The sequence below is a fragment of the Acinonyx jubatus genome, chromosome C1, assembly GCF_027475565.1.
Source record: "Acinonyx jubatus isolate Ajub_Pintada_27869175 chromosome C1, VMU_Ajub_asm_v1.0, whole genome shotgun sequence".
In the NCBI taxonomy this organism is placed as follows: Eukaryota; Metazoa; Chordata; class Mammalia; order Carnivora; family Felidae; genus Acinonyx; species Acinonyx jubatus.
Window position 1 is genome coordinate 925,982 of NC_069381.1, and position 17,809 is coordinate 943,790.

At 57.0% G+C, this 17,809-nt stretch overlaps 1 protein-coding gene across 3 annotated transcripts in view; it reads left to right on the forward strand.

The window, feature by feature from the left end:
* PRKCZ (protein kinase C zeta) overlaps nt 1-17,809 on the forward strand; it is a 97,406-nt gene that overhangs the window by 12,752 nt on the left and 66,845 nt on the right. Inside the window, exon 1 of one of the 3 annotated variants that reach the window (XM_053205559.1) lies at nt 5,498-5,759. The exons of 1 other annotated variant lie outside the window; for it this stretch is intronic. Coding sequence is in view for 1 of the 2 variants with exons in the window: in XM_027060688.2 (XP_026916489.2) it covers nt 6,426-6,435 (10 nt within the window). In the remaining variant the exon portion in view is untranslated. Of the gene's footprint in view, nt 1-5,497; nt 5,760-6,282; nt 6,436-17,809 lie in introns of those variants that run through there. One more of the 3 variants, XM_027060688.2, reaches the window with a different exon arrangement.

Sequence of the window (17,809 nt, forward strand, 5' to 3'; positions counted from 1 at the left end):
GATTGTAGGTCTGTTTATATTTCCTATCTCTTTTTTTTTTTTAATGTTTGTTTATTTTATAGAAAATCCTTTTTAAAATTTTATTTATTCATTTATTTATTTATAGAAGCCATGTTTTATTTTATTTTATTTTTTAATTATTTTAATGTTTATTCTTGAGAGAGAGAGGGAGAGAGAGAGAATGAGTGGGGGAGGGGCAGAGTGAGAGAGAGAGAGAGAGAGAGAGAGAGAGAGACAGAATCTGAAGTAGGCTCCAGGCTCTGAGCTGTCAGCACAGAGTCTGATGCGGGGCTTGAACTCATGAGCCGTGAGACCGTGACCTGAGCCAAAGTTGGAGGCTTAACCGACTGAGCTACCCAGGCGCCCCTTGAGAAATCCTTTTTTTTTTTTTAATGTTTCTTATTTATTTTTGAGAGACAGAAGACAGAGTATGAGTGGGGAGGGGCAGAGAGAGAGGGAGACACAGAATCCGAAGCAGGCTCCAGGCTCTGAGCTGTCAGCACAGAGCCTGACACAGGGCTGGAACCCACGAACTGCGAGATTGTGATCTGAGCCAAAGTCGGACGCTCAACCGACTGAGCCACCCAGGAGCCCCAAAAGTTTGTCAATTCTGTTGATCTTTTCAAAGAACCAACTCTTGTTTTCATTGATTTTTTTTTTCTATTGTTTCTGTATTTTCCATTTTGTTGATCTCTGCTCCAATCCTTGTTATTTCCTTCTTCCTGCTAGCTTCGGGTTAGTTCCATCTTCTTCCAGTTCCGTAAGTCGAGAATTTAGGTGGCTGGCAGGCGACCGTCCTTGGTTTCCGGTGTTGGTGTTGGCTCCACAGCGGCAGGGCCCCCTGCGCCCCGTGCCTCTGGTTTCGTCCGTCTCTAAGTTTGTTTTATTTCCCTTGTGATTTCTCTTTTGATCCATCCGCTGTCTCATTGGTGGACAGGGCGACTTTTCCAGATTTCCTTCTGTGATTTGCTTCTGACTCCGTCCTGCTGTGGTCGGAGAAGACACTTTGTGTGACATTTATCTTTTAAAATCCATTGAGACTCGCGGCCTCACCTGTGGTGTCCCGGAGGATGTCCCGCGGACGCCTGAGAACGTGGGTGCGGCAGTTGAGCGGAGCGTTGTGTGGGTCTGTGAGGTCGCCTTGGGTTGTTGTGTGAAGACCTCTGTGTCCTTATTACCTTCTGTCTGGATCTGGATCTCCCGCAGTGTGTGTATCCGTTCGCGTGCTGGTAGGCACTTGGCTGTTTCCCCGGCTGCTCTTTCTGGAGAGCCCTGCTGTGAACATTCTCCTGCGGGCTCCAGGCTTCAAAAGTCCTGAACGGGTAGCTTGGTTTTGGCCACACCGTACAGTTTGTACGTGCTGAGGCATCATCGGGGTGAACTGTCAGCAGGGTCCCCTGAGCGTCCCCCCTTTAGAGGCGGCCTGACTTCAGTCCAGCCCCGGGTCCCGTGCGAGCTGACCTCAGTTGCCTGAGGTTGCCTGTCGGGTGCAAGTGATGGGGTGAATGTGCTCTGGGGGTTCGGCTGCGAGGCCAGGCTCCCTGCCGTCAGTAACGAGGGCCCCGCAGGAGCCGAGTGACCCAGGAGGGTCCCTCCCACCAAGTGGCAGCACGTTTCCGGGGCTTTCTGGGACGAGGCCTGTGGCACAATAAGGAATTAAGAATCCTGGCAGTTTGGGCGGCCAGGGCTCTGTGGGAGAGGTGAGCAGGCCACCCGTGGCCCTGAGGGGACCCGCAGTGAGACAGGCCTGGGGTGGCCCTAGCAGTTTGTTGAGGCCCAGAAACAGTGTGGGATGCCTACCTGCCGTTCCAGGCCACCCGAGGCCGAGAGGAAGGTGATGGCTGCACAGAGGGGCTCTGTGGCCTCGCGAGTGGCTGGGCCTCACTCCCCGTGCGCAGCTCCGTTCACAGCCACACCCGCCGGTTCTCATTCGGGCGGCTCTTCCCGGCACTGGTGTGCAAGGCAGACCAAGCCGCTCCTCTGTCTCGTGCCTTTTTGTACCTCCGGTCACGCAGAAATGTTATTGTTGTGAGTTTTGCGTGTTCAAATCTGTTAATATTTTCCTTTCTGGCTACCCCAAAGGGCAGACTTTTGTTTTTTGCGTTTAGGTCTTTGATCCGTCTGAAACGTGCATGCGTCTCGAGTGGCCCCAGCTCTTGGGCCCGAGATGCAGCACGCCTGGCTCTGGTTTGTACCTGGGGCTCAGGGAACCTGGGCTTTTTTACCCGCAAGATGCAGCAACTGTCTCACTTGGGAGTGGGGGGGACGTTACTAATGCATCACACACGCCTGGGCCATGGCTCCCTGGAAGCAGACGGTCACTGTGACAAACAGCAGAGCAGTGCTCTTAACTGGGGGTGTCACCAAATGAAGGGGGTGGGGCCGGCCCGGTGAGGGCGAGGGCAAGGGCGAGGGTGAGGGTGAGACAGCGGAGGCTGCGTGGGCTTGATGGTGGGCGGGGTCCGAGGTCCCTTCCTGGGAGGGGCCGCCCCTCTCTGACTCCCCAGCCCCAGGGCTGCTGCAGCCAAGGGCCACCAGCGCAGCACAGCGTTGCCCTGCCTGGGTCTGAGGCCTGAAGTCTGAGCAGGGGGCTCCAAGAGGGCGCCTTCGGACTCTTGGCTCCTGGGGGTGGGCGCTGCCTCTTCCCTCCAGCTCCTCCCCCGAGTGTCTGTGACTCCGCCTCTGTCTGTAAAACAACGCGAGTGATGGGATTGTATGTGCTCAGTAAGTGCTTATTCAGCATGTCCGTAGAGGACTGAGGCCCAGGTGGTGGACTTCAATGCCGTTAACAAGAGGGGCCCATCCTGACAGTGAGAGAGGCTCCCGGCCGGGGCCTCTGTGATGCCCCAAGGGGGCTTCCTGGAGGAGGAGGAGTCTCGCCTGACTTAGAGCTGGACTGGGCCCTGTAGACAGGCTCCCTTCTTGGGCAGGGGCAGCAGAAGTGGCTTCTGGGCCTGAGCCTGGCCCCCGGGGCAAGGCCTCTGGGGTTGAAGGGAGGTTGTATCTGGGTCAGGACCCTGAGAGGTCAGACCCACCCCCCAGCGTGACCCTGTGGGTCTGGGGTTGGCCAGGACGATGATGTGAGCTTGCCTTTATCTGCCCTTTGTCTGCTGCCCTGTGGGCTGGGACAGGCTTCCTCACCTGTCGGGAGCCCCAGGCGTTTGGGAGCTTTTGAAGTCCTCCTCCTACCAGCTGCTGTGGGGCGGGTGGTAACAGGCCCAGCCCCAGGCCATTTCCACTTCCACTCCCGGGAAGAAGGTTTCCACAGCCTGAGACTGAGATGTTAAAGGCGGGTGTCCTGACACAGGCTGACAGATGTTGCTGACCTGTGTGGGGGGATGCTGGGCTCACCTGGGCACATCTGTCCAGAGGCTCAGAGGAGCAGTGGCCCCAAAATAGGGGCTGGGTTGGGGCTGGTGGGGAAGAGCTGTGGTGACGGGAAGGGGGTGGCAGAGAACCTCTTGCTGGGCCGTGGCAGGACCCCCGGGCCAGGCCCAGCCTCACTCCCCTGGCCCTGCTCTCTGGCTCCTGCCTGCCCCGCCCATGGCCCAGGGCACAGTCTGGCTAGAAGCTTCCCTGAGGCTGGACGGCTGCCTGGAGGCAGGGTTACTCTGGGAGGGGGACTTGGCTGGGCGTGACCCACCCACCGGCCGGGCGTAGAGTCTGTGGTGTAAGAAGTGTGTTCGGGAGACCGGAGAAGGTGGTGGGTGTAACACGCGGGTGCTCACAGTGCTGCTGGTCCAACCCTCAGCTCCGAGGTGAGCCTGCTGTGTGGCTTCAGGCGGGTGGGTGTGCCTCCCTGGGCTTCCTTTCCCTGTAAAGGGGTCTGTACTAGTGGCCACCTCGTGGGGCTGCGTGGGGGCTCCAGGAACGAGCTGAGTCTGCGGCGAGGCCAGCTTGCCCCCACCCCCAGCCCGCCCAGCTGGTCAGGTGTATTAGGGCCCTGCAGGTGGTTGTGGGTGCGTTTGGCCCTGCAGGAGGGTTGTCAGCAGTACTGGGAGGAGGGAAGAGCCCAGGGGTGAGGGGCTCTAGGTTGGACCAGTTGGTGGAGCAGGGACTTGGGGGCTGAAGCCCTCAGGCGCATAGTCCTTCTGGAATATGCCCATTCCCTGCTATTTATAGGTGTGTCTATTGTTTTCATAAAAATGGTGTTTCATTCACCTTTGTCTCCAATTACTTGCAACAAACTCAAAGCTAGTCATCCAACTAGTACCGGCTTCGGGCTTCCGTTAGATAGAATTAGCAGCCGGCCAGTTGAGCCTGGGTTTTCTGAGATCTTCGAAACTGGATGTTCTGGTCCGGATTGAAGTGTACGCTTGGCTGGAGGACGGGCTGTGCCCTAAAGCTCAAGGCTTTGCTTGCGGTGGACTTGGGCTACGTTGGGGTTTCCCGCTGAGCCATGTGTAGACGTGGTGGTTCAGTTACTTTACGACTTTGTAGTCTCAGCCAGGGGTCTGCACACTTTCTGGAAAGGCCAGGTAGTAATCAAGCGGTCTGTGCCCCAGCGCCTCAGCTGCCTTAGACAGATGAGCCACAAGGGCTGAAATTTCTCAAATGCGTGTTTTGTGTAAATGCCACGTTCTTGAGAAATTACAAGCCATTCTTAACTTGATGCTTGGAGCCCCGAGCCTGTGTCCCCTAGCCCTCGCTCCCTGTGGTGGAGACTCGGGGGCCCTGGGCCTCGGGGGGAGCCTCAGTGTTACCTTCACGGCTCGCGGTGTGTGAAATGCCTTCCCGTGGCCACTCAGCGGCAGGGTGATTGGAGCCCCCAAGTGACTTCAGGCCCCACTGTGAGCGACTGACGGGGCTGGAATTTGAACCCAGAGCTTTGGCCCTGAGTCTGTTCGTGTGCAGGAGCGAGCACAGATGTGGGAGCCCCGGCGCCTGCTTGTAAGTGGTGGGTGGGGGTGTTCGAACCAGGCGTGTGCAGGTCCCGGGCAGGGTGTGTTTTGGTGCTCGGTAGGGGAGAGGTGCCCCCTGAGCCCCCAGCCCCCCAGCGTGAATCCCAGCCATGGAGGGTCATTGCAAGTCCAATGACTCCAGGCAGGCTGGACGAGCTCCCCGGCGTAGGCTGACAGTGTCTTTTTCCTGGGGTTTTTGGGAATTGGAGGGAATTGGGGGTGGGCTCCCCTGTAGCCACGATGGCCGGGACCGTGGCTTCTGTCCCCCTTCCCTTCTGGGGCCACGGCACCCAGGCCTCGGGACGCGTTCTGAGTCTCTGGACCCGGCGGGGCGGTGGGGGGGCGGGTCACTCGCACTCAAAAGGCCCCTGTTTTCCCGCACCCTGCCCGGGGGCCTGACCTGGGGGGGGGGGGCACAGCCGCCTGGGCCCTGTCCCCACGGACACTGCACTCCAAAGGCTCTGAGGCCGAGCTGCCCTCCTTGTGGCCGCTGCCCCGCGTCCTCTTTCAGGACCGTCCTAATGCAGAGATGCTTGTTTTCATGTGACGTCAGCTCCTCGGTATCCAGGCCGTGTTTTAGTTGGTGCCTCAGCTGCCGGCCCCAGCTTCCCAGGGGAGCCGGGTACCACCCGGCCTGGAGACACGAGGAGGCAGGGATGTGAGAGGCGGGGGACGGCCCGCCAGCCTGCCTTTAAATACCTGCTCCTCGCCGTTGAGCGCACCCTGCCCGCGGTGGGCCCGGAGGGGAGCGGAGGGCAGCGCCGGCGCAGGGAGGGTTAGGAAGATGCCTCCCTTCACGCCCGCAGCTCCGTAGAGCATAAAGAACCCTGTGCCGAGCAGGGGGGGGAAGAAAGCCCGGTGAGTAATGCACATCGCTTGTGCCTTTCTGTCCGGGGCTGCAGGCCCCGCGCGAGGCGGCGATGCTGCCCGGCGGCTGGGTCCCGGCCGGCGGCCTGGCCCGCAGCCTCGGCGCCGCACAGATGTTCCAGCCACGGGCGCCGGGGATGCGGCGGCCGGGCGGCCGGAGGCTCCTGTTTCCGAGCTGACAGGCCCCGGAGGAGCTGCCGACGCGGGGGGTGCCGGAAGGAAACGTATCCCCGGGAAGCGACGCGCGGCCTGTCAGCGCGGCCGGGCGGCCCCGGGAGATGAACGGCCTCGCGGTCCTCGGGGGGCTCTGGCCGCGGGGAGCGTGGCTGCGGCGGGGGGGCTCGTCCGGGCGACTCCAGTCCGCCGTGACCGTGCGTGAGCGCCGCCGGCTGCTCCCTCCGCATCGCTGCGGGCGAGGGGTCCGCGGGGCCGCCGCCGCCCCCGGCCGCGGCCAGCACCTGCCTCCCCGCACCGGGCCCCGCAGGGCTGCTCCCGCTGTGCGTGCCCCTGCCGGTCCCGGCCCCGTGTTCGCGTTGACGACAGCGTCGTGTCGGAGCCTGGGCGGCTCGGCCGGTGTTGACGTGCCCGGCTCGCTCCAGCGGGGTCCTCGGGTTTCGGCGATGAGTGTGGGGCCAGCGTCCGGTTTTCCGTGCTGAGATGGTCGGAGGTAGACCCAGATGCGCCTAGGGGCCGCTCGGTTGCTGGTGGGGATGTGGGAATGGGGGTGATTTCTGACGTCCATTTTGCAAGGTGTTTTTGTAAAAAACAACAACAACAACAACAACAAAAACCCAGAAAACAACCACAGCAGGCACCCCCCCCCCCTGGGGCTGGCAGGGAGCTGACGGCCTGGGGGGACGGGCTGCCGGGGTGGATGGGATGGCCCCTCGTGTGGACGGTGCCGGGGTGATGGGGAGGCCTCTGAGCAAGCCCACCCCTCCCCCAGGAGCAGGAGGGATCGTCTCTGTGCTGCCAGCCCGGGTCACAGGGGTAACTCGTTAGTTTTGGTCCTTGAATTAGGAAATTCAGGGTGTGCTGATGGGTGCGTGGGAGAGGAGAGGGAGCAGGGGTGTCGGCTCACGTGTGTGCTTGCCAATGAGGAGAAATTAGCTGTGTCATAGTTTCTTGGGATGTCTGGGACATCTTGGCCTCTTTCCTTCCGTGTGGTCACGTGCTGCTAGTGTGCGGCCGATGTGAACCCTCACGGTGCTGACCCATTGCGGGGGGACCCGGAGCTGGGCCTGAGCAGGTGGCTTCCGGGGCCTCAACAGGGTTTGGTCAGAGCCAAAGAGCAGGGACAGGTTGGGGGAGCGAACCCCCCAAAAGACCCCAGTGTGTGTTGCTGCCGTCAGAGGGGTCTGGGCTGTGTTTCACCTGTGTCTGTCCTGGTCAAATCTGCGTGGGGTCTCGTATCCCTCCTGTCTTAGCGCGTCAGCCGCCGACAAGGTGCCATCACAAAGTTCAGAGCCGCTGACAGTCACGAAAGGAGTTGTGTGTGCCGTTTGCCCAACTCTGCGGAGAGTGTGGTCCTGCTGACCTTCCAGACATCGGCTCTCGGCCGCCTGGACACCAGTCGGTCACCCAGAGCAGCCGAGAGCCCTGGACGGTTCCCTCCGCACGGTGGTTGCCTCCCTCAGTCCCTCCTGTCAGGTGTCACCGTGGTGCGGACGTGGGCTTGTCCGTAGTTCCAGTGGGCACTCCCTGTCCCTGAAGCCGTCCATATTCCTGCCTTGTCCCCTCTGCTGTTTGTGTAGTGGCAAAGGCCACATCTCGTCTGACCACCCAGATGTTACAGACTGAGCCCCTGTGGGTCGAGCCACCAGGTCGGCGCTCAGGGCGGCGCGTGCCTGGGGTCAGGCTCCAGACTCCTGAGGGTCCAAAGAGCAGGCCAAAGGGGTTTCCTTTCCCAGGACTGGGAGCTGTTTCAGGGACACGCTCTCCTGGGGAGAGGGGGAGCCAGCCCAGTCCTACTGAGGATAAACCTCTATTCCAGGTTTGACGTGTCTTTGGTGTTTATATCCAACGAACAAAGGTTTTTTTTTTTTTTTAATTTTTTAAATGTTTATTCATTTATGAGAGATGGAGAGAGATAGAGTGCGAGTGGGGGAGGGGCAGAGAGAGAGGGAGACAGCCGAAGAGCATCCGAAGCAGCTCCAGGCTCTGAGCTGTCAGCGCAGGACCTGACGAGCCGACGTGGGGCTCGAACCCATGAACCGTGAGATCGTGACCTGAGCCGAAGTCAGACCCTTAACTGACTGAGCCACCCAGGCATCCCGAGAAAGTTTACTTTTTGTGCCTCCCCCTTCCTTGCTCACGGCAAAGAGTTTAGGGGCCAGGGTCTGGGTGGGTCTGGCTGGTCTTGCTTAATTAATCCCTGCTGCCACAGGGCCTTTGCTTGTGCCGTTTCCCTTGCTCTTGCAGAGTGAGTGGCACTTAGGGCCACTGTCCCCACAACCACTGCCCCTAAGAGTTGGATGGGCCTTTTGTGTTCCTGTGGGGTCCCAGCTCTAGGCCCAGGGAGCCCACTCTGTAAGTGTGTGTTGCTTTATGGGAGGGACAGAAAAGCAAAGTAAGCCTTCTGAACCAATTTCTCATCCAGCGTTGAGACTGTTTTTGGTAATAAAGTTACAGCACGGAAGACAGCGCCGCACAACCCCCACAGGTGTATTTGGAGTGGCAGCTTATTTTTAGGATTATCCTAAATAGGTAGAGTAGGGCACTTCATCTACGACTGGTCTCTGTGTCTCCTTCTGTGTCTTTGAGGCCTCCAGGATGACCCGGCCGATTTGTCCCCACCCCAGGCAGCCGGACTGTGACCCGGCAGCTCTGCCACTTCCCCTGAGCAAGGTTCAGAACCAGGAGAGGCAGGAATGCCTAGCTGACAGCTAAGGAATCTTTCAAAGGCGCTCTGCGTGCAGTCGGACAGAGACTCCTGCTGACCCAGCCTCACGCTGCTGCCTGCGCGTTCGCTGGGTGAACGAGAGATAGTATCCACGATGTCGGTGGGTGGAGGGGACCCGGAATTTGTTTTATTGTTCAGTTTGGTGGTTTGAGTGTGTGTGTGTGTGTGTGTGTGTGTGTGTGTGTGTTTTCAGTTTGCTTTTTTGACTTCTCTTCTGGGAAATTTAAAATGATTTGATTTGTAGCAATATGGAGCGTCACCGGGGTGAAGGGCCCCAGGTGGAGAGTGGGTGGGTGGTCGGCGCCCACCAGGGCTGCCTGTTCACTTGGCCCCTGATGGCACCCTGATGCCGTGCCTCTGTTTACCCATTTGTGAGCTGGGATTGTGGAAGGAACTGAACAAAGTCACGTCGGGCATAGGTTGGACGTGCCTTGTCTTGGTGAGGGAACCATGCCGTTACCGCTAAAGGCTTGTGTATAAAGTTTGTATTGTATGTTATTCTCATATTTTGGATTTGATTTTGAGTTTGATATATTTCTGTCTTAAGGTGTTGAATAGTCCTTTGTGGTTTAAAAGGACAGAACAGGTATCTCTGCCCCTTCCACCTCCTGGAGGAGCTCACTTTCAATCTGAGCGGGTTCTTGGCACTTATTTCCAGATTTCTAAATAACACGTTTATGCTGCTGTTTCTAGACTGTTCTGTTTGGGACATTACCTGTTCCCCTCTGTCTCTGGAATAGGTCAGTTCTCCCTTCTTCTGCCCCCAAAATAGTGTTAGATCACCATTTATTGTTTAATCACTGAGTGTTCACATTATGGCGGATTCCAAAGATAGTCATGAGCCACTAGAATTACATTTTTTTGGTACAACTTTTAGTTTTTCTTGGAAATAATAATTGCCTTTTTTTCATGGAGTTTTCTAGAAGTCTTATCTCAAATTTGCATGTAATTTTTCCAGCAGGGTAGCCCCCACCCCCTTGATGTCTGCACCATATCCCTTCTGGTGCCTCCAGGGCCTTGGCACAGTCTGTCCTGGGGCCTCTTCTGCCATCATCCTGGGTAACCCCTTGCCCCTCTTCTTTGCCTGCTTCCTCCGTCCCTGGCCCCACCATCCCCTCTCTTGGCTTAATCTCTGGTTCAGACATCCTTCACAGACTTTCTGAGAAAGGCAGCCTGGAAGTAGATGTTTTGAGATCTGGTTTACAAGTGCTTTTGTGCTAACCGTACTTCTCATGATAGTTGAGCTAGGTATAGAATCCCGTATTGGAAACCGTTTTCCCCAAGCATTTTAATTTTTTTTATCTATTTATTTTGAGCGAGAGCAAGAGCAAGCAGGGCAGGGACAGAGAGAGAGGGAGAGAGAGTATCCCAAGCAGGCCCCACACTCTCAGGGTGGAACCTGACGGGGGTCGATCTCACGAACCCTGAGATCATGACCTGAGCCAAAATCAAGAGTCAGACAACTTACTGACTGAGCCACCCAGGTGCCCCTTTCTCAGAGCTTTTTTAATGTTTATTCATTTTTGAGAGACAGAGCGCAAGCAGGGGAGGGGCAGAGAGAGAGGGAGACCCAGAATCCGAAGCAGGCTCCAGGCTCCAAGCTGTCAGCACAGAGTCCGACGCGGGGCTCAAACTCAAGGACTGCGAGATCATGACCTGAGCTGAAGTCGGATGCTTAACCGACTGAGCCCCCAGGCACCCCTTCCAGAGCTTTGAAGGGCTTGCGCCAGCATCTTCTAGCTTCCAGTACAATTGAGAAGTCAAGAACCATTTTGACGTGTGTGTGTGTGTGTGTGTGTGTGTGTGTGTGTGTGTGTTTTCTTTTCTCCTGAAAGTGTCTAGGACCTTTTCTTTGTCTTCAGTGTTTTCAGGTTTCATTACGATGTGTCTTTATGTGGCCTTTTTTGTCTCTTGTGCTGGGAAGTTCCCGTATGGAAACTGAAGACATTCAGGCATGGGAGGCTTTATTTATTTCGTTGATGATTTCCTCTCATGCTATCATCTTTTCCTGGAGCTACTGTGGGTCATTCATTGGCACTCTTAGACTGATTCTCTAATTTTCTTGTCTATTTTCCACTTCTAGGAGAAGTTTTATTTTCTAGGAGATATCTTCCATATTTCATGTCTTAACCATCTTTAAGTGTGTTGTCTTGTCCTTAGTTTTTAGTTTCCAAGAGCTCTTTTTTGTGTCCTGAAAGTTTGTTTGTTTCTTTTTTTTTCTGTTGTTGTTATTTTTTTAATAACAGGCGCGGAGCCTGACATAGGGCTCAATACCTCAAGCTGAAATCAGGAGTCAGATGCTCAACTGAGTTACCCACGTGCCCTGGAAAGTTCCTTTTTAAAATAGTAACCTTCTCTTGTTTCAGAGGTGGGAGATCACATCATTTGTTTGAGGTTATTAATTATGGCAAGGGCCCCCATGATGTAATTGTGCACGTTCTCGAGCACTGTGCTGGTTCAAGGCTCCCACGTATGAGCTGGAGTCACCCTCACGATGGCCCAGTGAAGGATACACTGTTGTCTCCATCCTGTGACAACGGCACCTGAGGCAGAGAGAGGTCAACGATTTTCCCAAATCACAGCCACACGGAACTGAGACTTGTGCCCCACGGCTGGGCCCGGGTTTATGCTCTTTGCTGCAGTGCAAGGGCCCACTCTGCCCCTTGCCAGCCACATGACCGAGGTCACAGCCCCGTCCACCCTGTGGTCCAGACCCTGGGCGTGACTCCCCATCACCGCGAAGACTGGGGGAGTCAGGGCAGCGCGGTGTGAGCTCGGAGTGGTGACAGACAGGAATGACAGTTGTGCAGTTGCGTTAGTGGTGAAGTCTCGTCCGCTGTTTCATTTGGCTCCCGACACGGCTCTGTTTCCGCCAAAGTTCTCTTCCTCCCTTCGTTTTGGCCCGGGAAGCTTTCCGCAGCCCCTGGGTGACCTTTCGTTGTCTGCCTGTGTTGATATGGGGGGCACTGCAGAGCTGGGGGAGGCCGGAGTATGGTGGCCAGGGGGGCACCCTTCCTGGGCAGGGGCCGGGGTGCCCCACCTGGGTGAGGGGACGCCGCCATCCCCCAGGCTGAGCCCATGGTCTGCCCGCTGCGCCGGGTGAGGACGGGGCCTCCCCTTTAGAGGTTGGGAGCCTGCGCCGTGGGCACCCCACTCCCTGGCACGTGGAGCTTTGGACTCCCGGGCTTTTTGGGGGCTTTTTGGCGTCCCGTTCCGCCCGGTGCCCTGCTGACTGCCGGGCCTTCTGCTTTCCAGGTCCCCACGTAGGGCTGCTCCTTCCTTTGCTGCTCTTTTTATCAGTGTTTTCCTCCCTCTGGCTTTGGTCTTGGGAGGGAATGTGAGTAAATAGTTGTGTCCCTGCTGCTGTGTTTACCTGGACACCATCTAGATTATACCTTCCTGAGGCTAAATTATGCAGGAGGACTGGGGTCAGAGACGTCTTCACGACGGACGTGGGCGTGCGTGGATGCTGTGCATCATCAGCGCGTCCCGAGGGCCCTGAATCACCACGGGACCAGGACGAGGCCAGGGCCTGCCAGGAGCGGCTTTGACTCATTTTCCTTTGTCGGCTGGTGGTGACTCTCACACCCCTGCCCCTGAGTGGATTTGAGAAGGTGCAGCTGGGTGGACACCCAGGCGTTTCGGCCACACGGGTGTGCGTGTGTGTGTGTGAATAGACTTTATTTTTTACAGCACTTGTGGATTTTCAGAGAACTCGGAAGGTAGCACAGAGTACCGTAGTTCTCCCGTTACTGACGCCTGCGTTGGTGTGTGTGTTGCAGGGAATTAACCAATTTCAATAGGTTACCGTTAGCTAAGGTCCACACTTCATCCAGATTTTCTTCATTTTCCTCCATATCCTCTTTCTGACCCCACACGACGGGCACTTAGCTCCCCCATCTCCGTGGGCTCCTCTGAGCTGTGACAGTTTCTCAGACTTTGCTTTTTCTGGATGACCGCGGCGTTTTTGACGGTTGCTGGTCAGGTGTTTTGCTGGTCACAGCGTCTCTTGATTTGTGTTTCTCGGGTGTTTTTCTCGTGGTTGGACCAGGGTGTGGGTTTTGGGGAGGAAACCCCAGAGGCAGAGCGGTCTCTCATCAAATCACCGGTCCCCACTCCCAACATGGCCTGTCTCTGTGCTGTGGCCCCGATCACCCGGCTGGGCTGTGTCTGCCGCCGACCCTGCTCCCTCTTGGGAGGGATGTCACTGCACAGTCCACACCTGAGGGCAGGGAGGCACACCCCCTCTCTGAGGGACGTCTGTATGAATTACCTGGGTTCCGCACCGAGGGTTGACTCTTGGCTCTGTTTATTTCTACACCAACATCTGTCTCGGTCAGTGTGGGCTCATGGGTGCGGGTGTCACAGCTGGCACTGTTCTCGTTGCTGCGAGTTGGCCCCAGGGAGCGATGAGGGCCTGGGAGGGTGCTCCTGCGGCCCCCAGGGGGCAGGCAAGGAGGGGGATCTCTGCGCCCCCTTCCAGCCAGGACGGAGGAGGAGCCGGGCCTGGACCCACAGGCCCAGACACACTGCCCAGTCGCCCGCCCCGGACACAGGCTCTCCCTCACGTCCCTTTACCTCTGGAGCTTCTCGGGGACACATGGCACTTTTTGCTTAGTCTCAGGAGACCAAGGCGGTGCCCTGATCAGCCTTCACGGTAGTTCAGTCCTGGACAGAGCAGCTAAGCTTTGATGGGGACGCTTCTGCTTTGTAAGCCTGCTCACTTCTCTTCCATCGCGTGATTCTGTTCCACGGTGACATTAAAACAGGCTTGATCAAGGTTGTCGTGGTTCCAACTGAAGTCCCCAGCTGGACACTGCGTCGTTGCACCGGGGAAGGTGCTCCCACCTGCCCCACCCGTCCTGGGCGCCTTGTCTCCACTCCGGCGCTGTGCCTGTCATGAGGCGGAAACATGCGCGGCAGGGGCTTGGGGGGCTCCCCGAGCGGCCATTCAGGGCAGACTTGGTAACGTGCATCTTTCAAGCATCTGTCTGACCGTCTGCAGATCCGGTAATGTTTCGCTTACCTTAGCCAGGAAGGAACATGAACTGGTATGGAGACCACGGCTGATCATTTTGTGGATCTGAGATTAGTTGATCCTGTGATAGAAGCAGTGGTGTGCTGGGAACGTTCAGCCGCCCGCTCTCTGGGGAAAGGACAGGGCCGACCTGGTTTGTCTCTTTCCCTGTTGGTCGGGTGTAGACACTCCCACCTGGACGGATTCCAAGCTACCACCAGGACTTCGCTGAAGGCACGACTGGCTCCTGAGAGCTGGGCACAGCCCTGCAGGTGTCCCTGGAGAGGGGCTTCCCCCGTCGAGAAGGAGGTCGGGGAGGTGACAGGTGACCAGGTCCTGGTGGGCTGGTCACCGCAGCTCTGAAAAGGACACCTTTCCGATTGGCCCTGGGCTGTCCCCCTTCAGCGCAGGGCCCATAACGTGTGATGGCGGGCCTGGTGACAACAGCCTCTGGGGCAGCGCACCCTGGAGGCAGCACTGGAGGGACAGCACGCTATGTATGCATGCTGGCCTCTCACATCCCCTCCGCTCTCCTCTTCTCTCATGTCTTTTTTATTATTCTTATTTTTTTAATGTTTATTTACCTTTGAGAGACAGAGAAAGAGTGTGAGCAGGGGAGGGGCAGAGACAGAGGGGAGACAGAATCCAAAGCAGGCTCCAGGCTCTGAGCTGTCAGCACAGAGCCCAACGCGGGGCTCGAACCCACGAACTGTGAGATCATGACCTGAGCTGAATGAAGTCAGACGCTCAGCTGACTGAGCCCCCCGGGCGCCCCCTCCTTCTATCTTAATAGGGCTGCCGGTGAAGTGACATGGAGATAGTGACACCAGTCCTACATGCTTCTGTCCCACCTCACTCTCTGCAAGCGTGTGGGTCTTGGACTGGACCCTGCCCTGGGACCCTGGAGGGACAGGACTTAGGGAGAACGCGCTGTCTCGAGGGAGGGGCCGCGTGGACCCCTCCTTTCCAATTCCAGTCCCCGGCCCCGTTGGCCCACCTGCCGCCCTGGTCAGCAGCCGCAGCACCCTCCTCACACTCACGAAAACCTGAGGATCTGAGACCTTTGGATATGTGGTCTTCATCTAGCATTGACTGCATTTGAAACTTAGAAAGGGAAATAGTAATTCATTCAAGCGTTTTAAGCCTGTTACATGTTAACATAAGGAATGTTAATGACAAAATTTAAATTTAATTCTAATGACTCCTGTCCAAAAAAACAAAACAAAACCTTGAGGGTGAGGGTGGCCACTCCACTGCCAACCTCGGTGATGTCGGGCGCCGTCGGGCGCGGGGCAGCTGGCTGGATACGCCCATCTGCTTCGAGGTCAGCCCTTCACTGAAACGCAGGGGGAAAGTTAGCATATCAAACAATTTGGAGGGTTTTAATAGCCTTTTCAGATACACGTGCACAAAGTGGTTGTTTCTTACAGGTCAGTTGCCACGCGGACTCGGAAACTGAATCTTAGGTTAAAATCCTTCGGTCTGTCTTGATTTTAGGGTGTTCGTGACCCAAGCGTGCTTTGTGGCACCAGTCTCTGCTCGTCCGGTAACGTCCCTGAGCTGTGTGGCTCTCCCAGAGAGGCTCAGGGAACCCCTCCACCCCGTTGAGATTGAAGGAGGCAGAGACGGTCTAACTGTGGGGATAGCTTGTACCCAGGGCTCTCCAGCAGGGCTCCCGGTACCCTGGGGTCTGTCCCCGGGCCTCACCGGGCTTAGCCAGCTACCCCTGCCCCCCCCACCCCCCCGCCATGGTAGGACACGTGTGGCTGGCTGGTCTGCAGCCCTGCTGTCTGTGCTGAGGACATTCGGGGTCCACTACCTCTGGGTGCCCTGCCACGCAGGCCACTCAGAGTCAGGCCTGTATGGCTGCACTGCGTCACCAAGTGGAGGTCAGATGTGGGGCCAGGCACTGGAGGCGGGGCCTTTCACAGGTGTGGGGCTTGCACCCCACGGTGACCGGCCTGAGCCTGCTGTGGGCTCTCCCCACCCTGCCCTGTGAGTCTAGGTGGGGCTGGGCCAGCGATGAGGGAGCCAGGTGAGTGCACAGAGGTGCCCCCGGGCCGTCTGAACCAGCTCAGGTGGGCACTGCAGCGTGGCAGGAGGGCGGGGTCGTGGGAGTAGCAGGAAGGTCCTGAGGGAGAGGCAGGTCCTCGTCGCTGCGCCTGTGGGTCTTGCCAGCCGGCCCTTAAATTGTACTTCCTTGGATGGTGTTTTTCTAACGAAAACTTCATCGATGATATTTTTGATTTTTGATTTTTTTTTTTTTTTTTTTGCATATTTGAAGTGAAGATGAGGACTTGGAGTTGGCCTGTGTTCCCACAGCCTCTGGGGATTCTTAGCCAACACCTGGGGCGCCTTTGCGGTGGCATTTTGCCAGATGTGTCCGCAGACCTTCAGAACCGGGCTCCGAGGGGCGGCCATCCCTGTGGTCCTGCGGCCGGCCAGCGGCAGGGGCCGAAACCCCCAGTCTTCGCCAAACCAGGTTTTTGTTCATTGTACTTTTTTGAAAACACTTTAGTATCTGCAGATGCTCCCGGCCGATGCGCTGGTGGTTTCCATTCAAGCACGAGGGCCTCGCAGACGGTTTCGGCATCGACTGGTGGCTTTGCCAGACTCAGGTGCTGGGATGCCGGGGACCCTTCCCCCGCACTGGCTGGCATCATGCTGCGGGGAGAGCGCCTCCTCCCCAGCCTGGTTACAAAAACATGTGCAGGACCCACACGGACTGGAGGGTTTCCTAACACTCGAGTGTATGAAACTCCACTTGTGTTGTGATTGATACTCAGGCTCAAAGCCTCCCACATCCGACCGCGGGGTCAGCGGGCTCCGCGGGCTCTGACGTTTCCGAGTTTTTGAGCATTTTGCTGCTTCCTGGCCCAGTTGCTTCCGGGACCCCCACTCATTCTGCAGGCCAGCCCGGGGCGGTGTTCCTCAGGAAGCCCCCGACCCCACGCAGCCCCCAGCCCCAGCCCTGCCCCCGCCGTGCAGCCCGCATAGGCAGACACGAGGGGTCCAGATCTGGTGGCCAGAGCCAAGGCCTCTGCGCGCGGGTCGGGGCTTCTGTGCCTCTGTTCCCTGCACTTTGTGTGCCCGCCCGGGCACACGTTTTCAGGGGTTGTCCCGGAGCTGGTGTCAGCCTGGCCGTCGCTTGGGTTTATGTTTTTCCTGGTCGTGTAGTTTAGGGCATTTCTGGCATCCTCGTTTCTCATACGTGTGGGTTGTATAAACCATTAACCTGATCCAGAAACAAAAACTGCATGAAAAGGTTGCTCAGTCCCCGTTAGGCGGTTCCATCGCTCCCGTGTGTCTCTTCGTGAACACGGGAGCGTGAGAGCGTGTTCTCCTACGAAGGGTCTCCGTGTGTGTATGCCCTTGTTAATGTCTGACCCTCGGCCACCGTTTTAGTAAAAGGATCATGTTTGTGTCTTTAGAAGGAGAACAGAGATCAAAGTAAATGATGAATTAAATACCGACGATCGCCACAAGTACCCCCAAATCCACAAAAAGAACGCAACTTACACCCTGCAGTAAACACCCGCTGGGTACGATTCTAGACTTCTTTCTCACCAGTATTTTCGAAGGGTCAACACTCGGCCTTCTCACGGCAGCTTTCCGGTATTTTCTATAGAGAAGCCTCAGTGACCGTCACCTCCGTGCCCCTGTCCTTTGGTTGACAGAATTTTACTTCTTGCCACTTACGAAACCCTTTCTTTTCCAGCCTCCTGATTATTACTGGTTGTGCCGCATAACTGTTGAGGAGTGTTTTGAAATTTGGGGAGAATCTCAGCCCATTGCTTTCGTCTGAGGTGGGTCGGGCCTCAGAGTGCTCTGGGTCCCCTTGGGGAGGACCAGTCTCACTGCTCTTTGGGGTGAGCTTGCCCCATTATGTTGTCGTCAGAGCCCTCGTTGGAGGCACCCATCGTGTGAATGTTACGTTCTCTGCACCCACGTCGTAAAGCCCTGCAGGTGTGTGAGGTGTCGGGCCCGATTTGGTGTCACCCGGCCACCATGGGTGGTGCCGCCCCCGTGTTCTAGGTCACGCCGCTCGCCGTCATCATTCGCTGTCCTTCTTCTTCAGAATAACTGCTTGTGCTTCGAGACCGGGAGGCAGGTGGGTGGGGA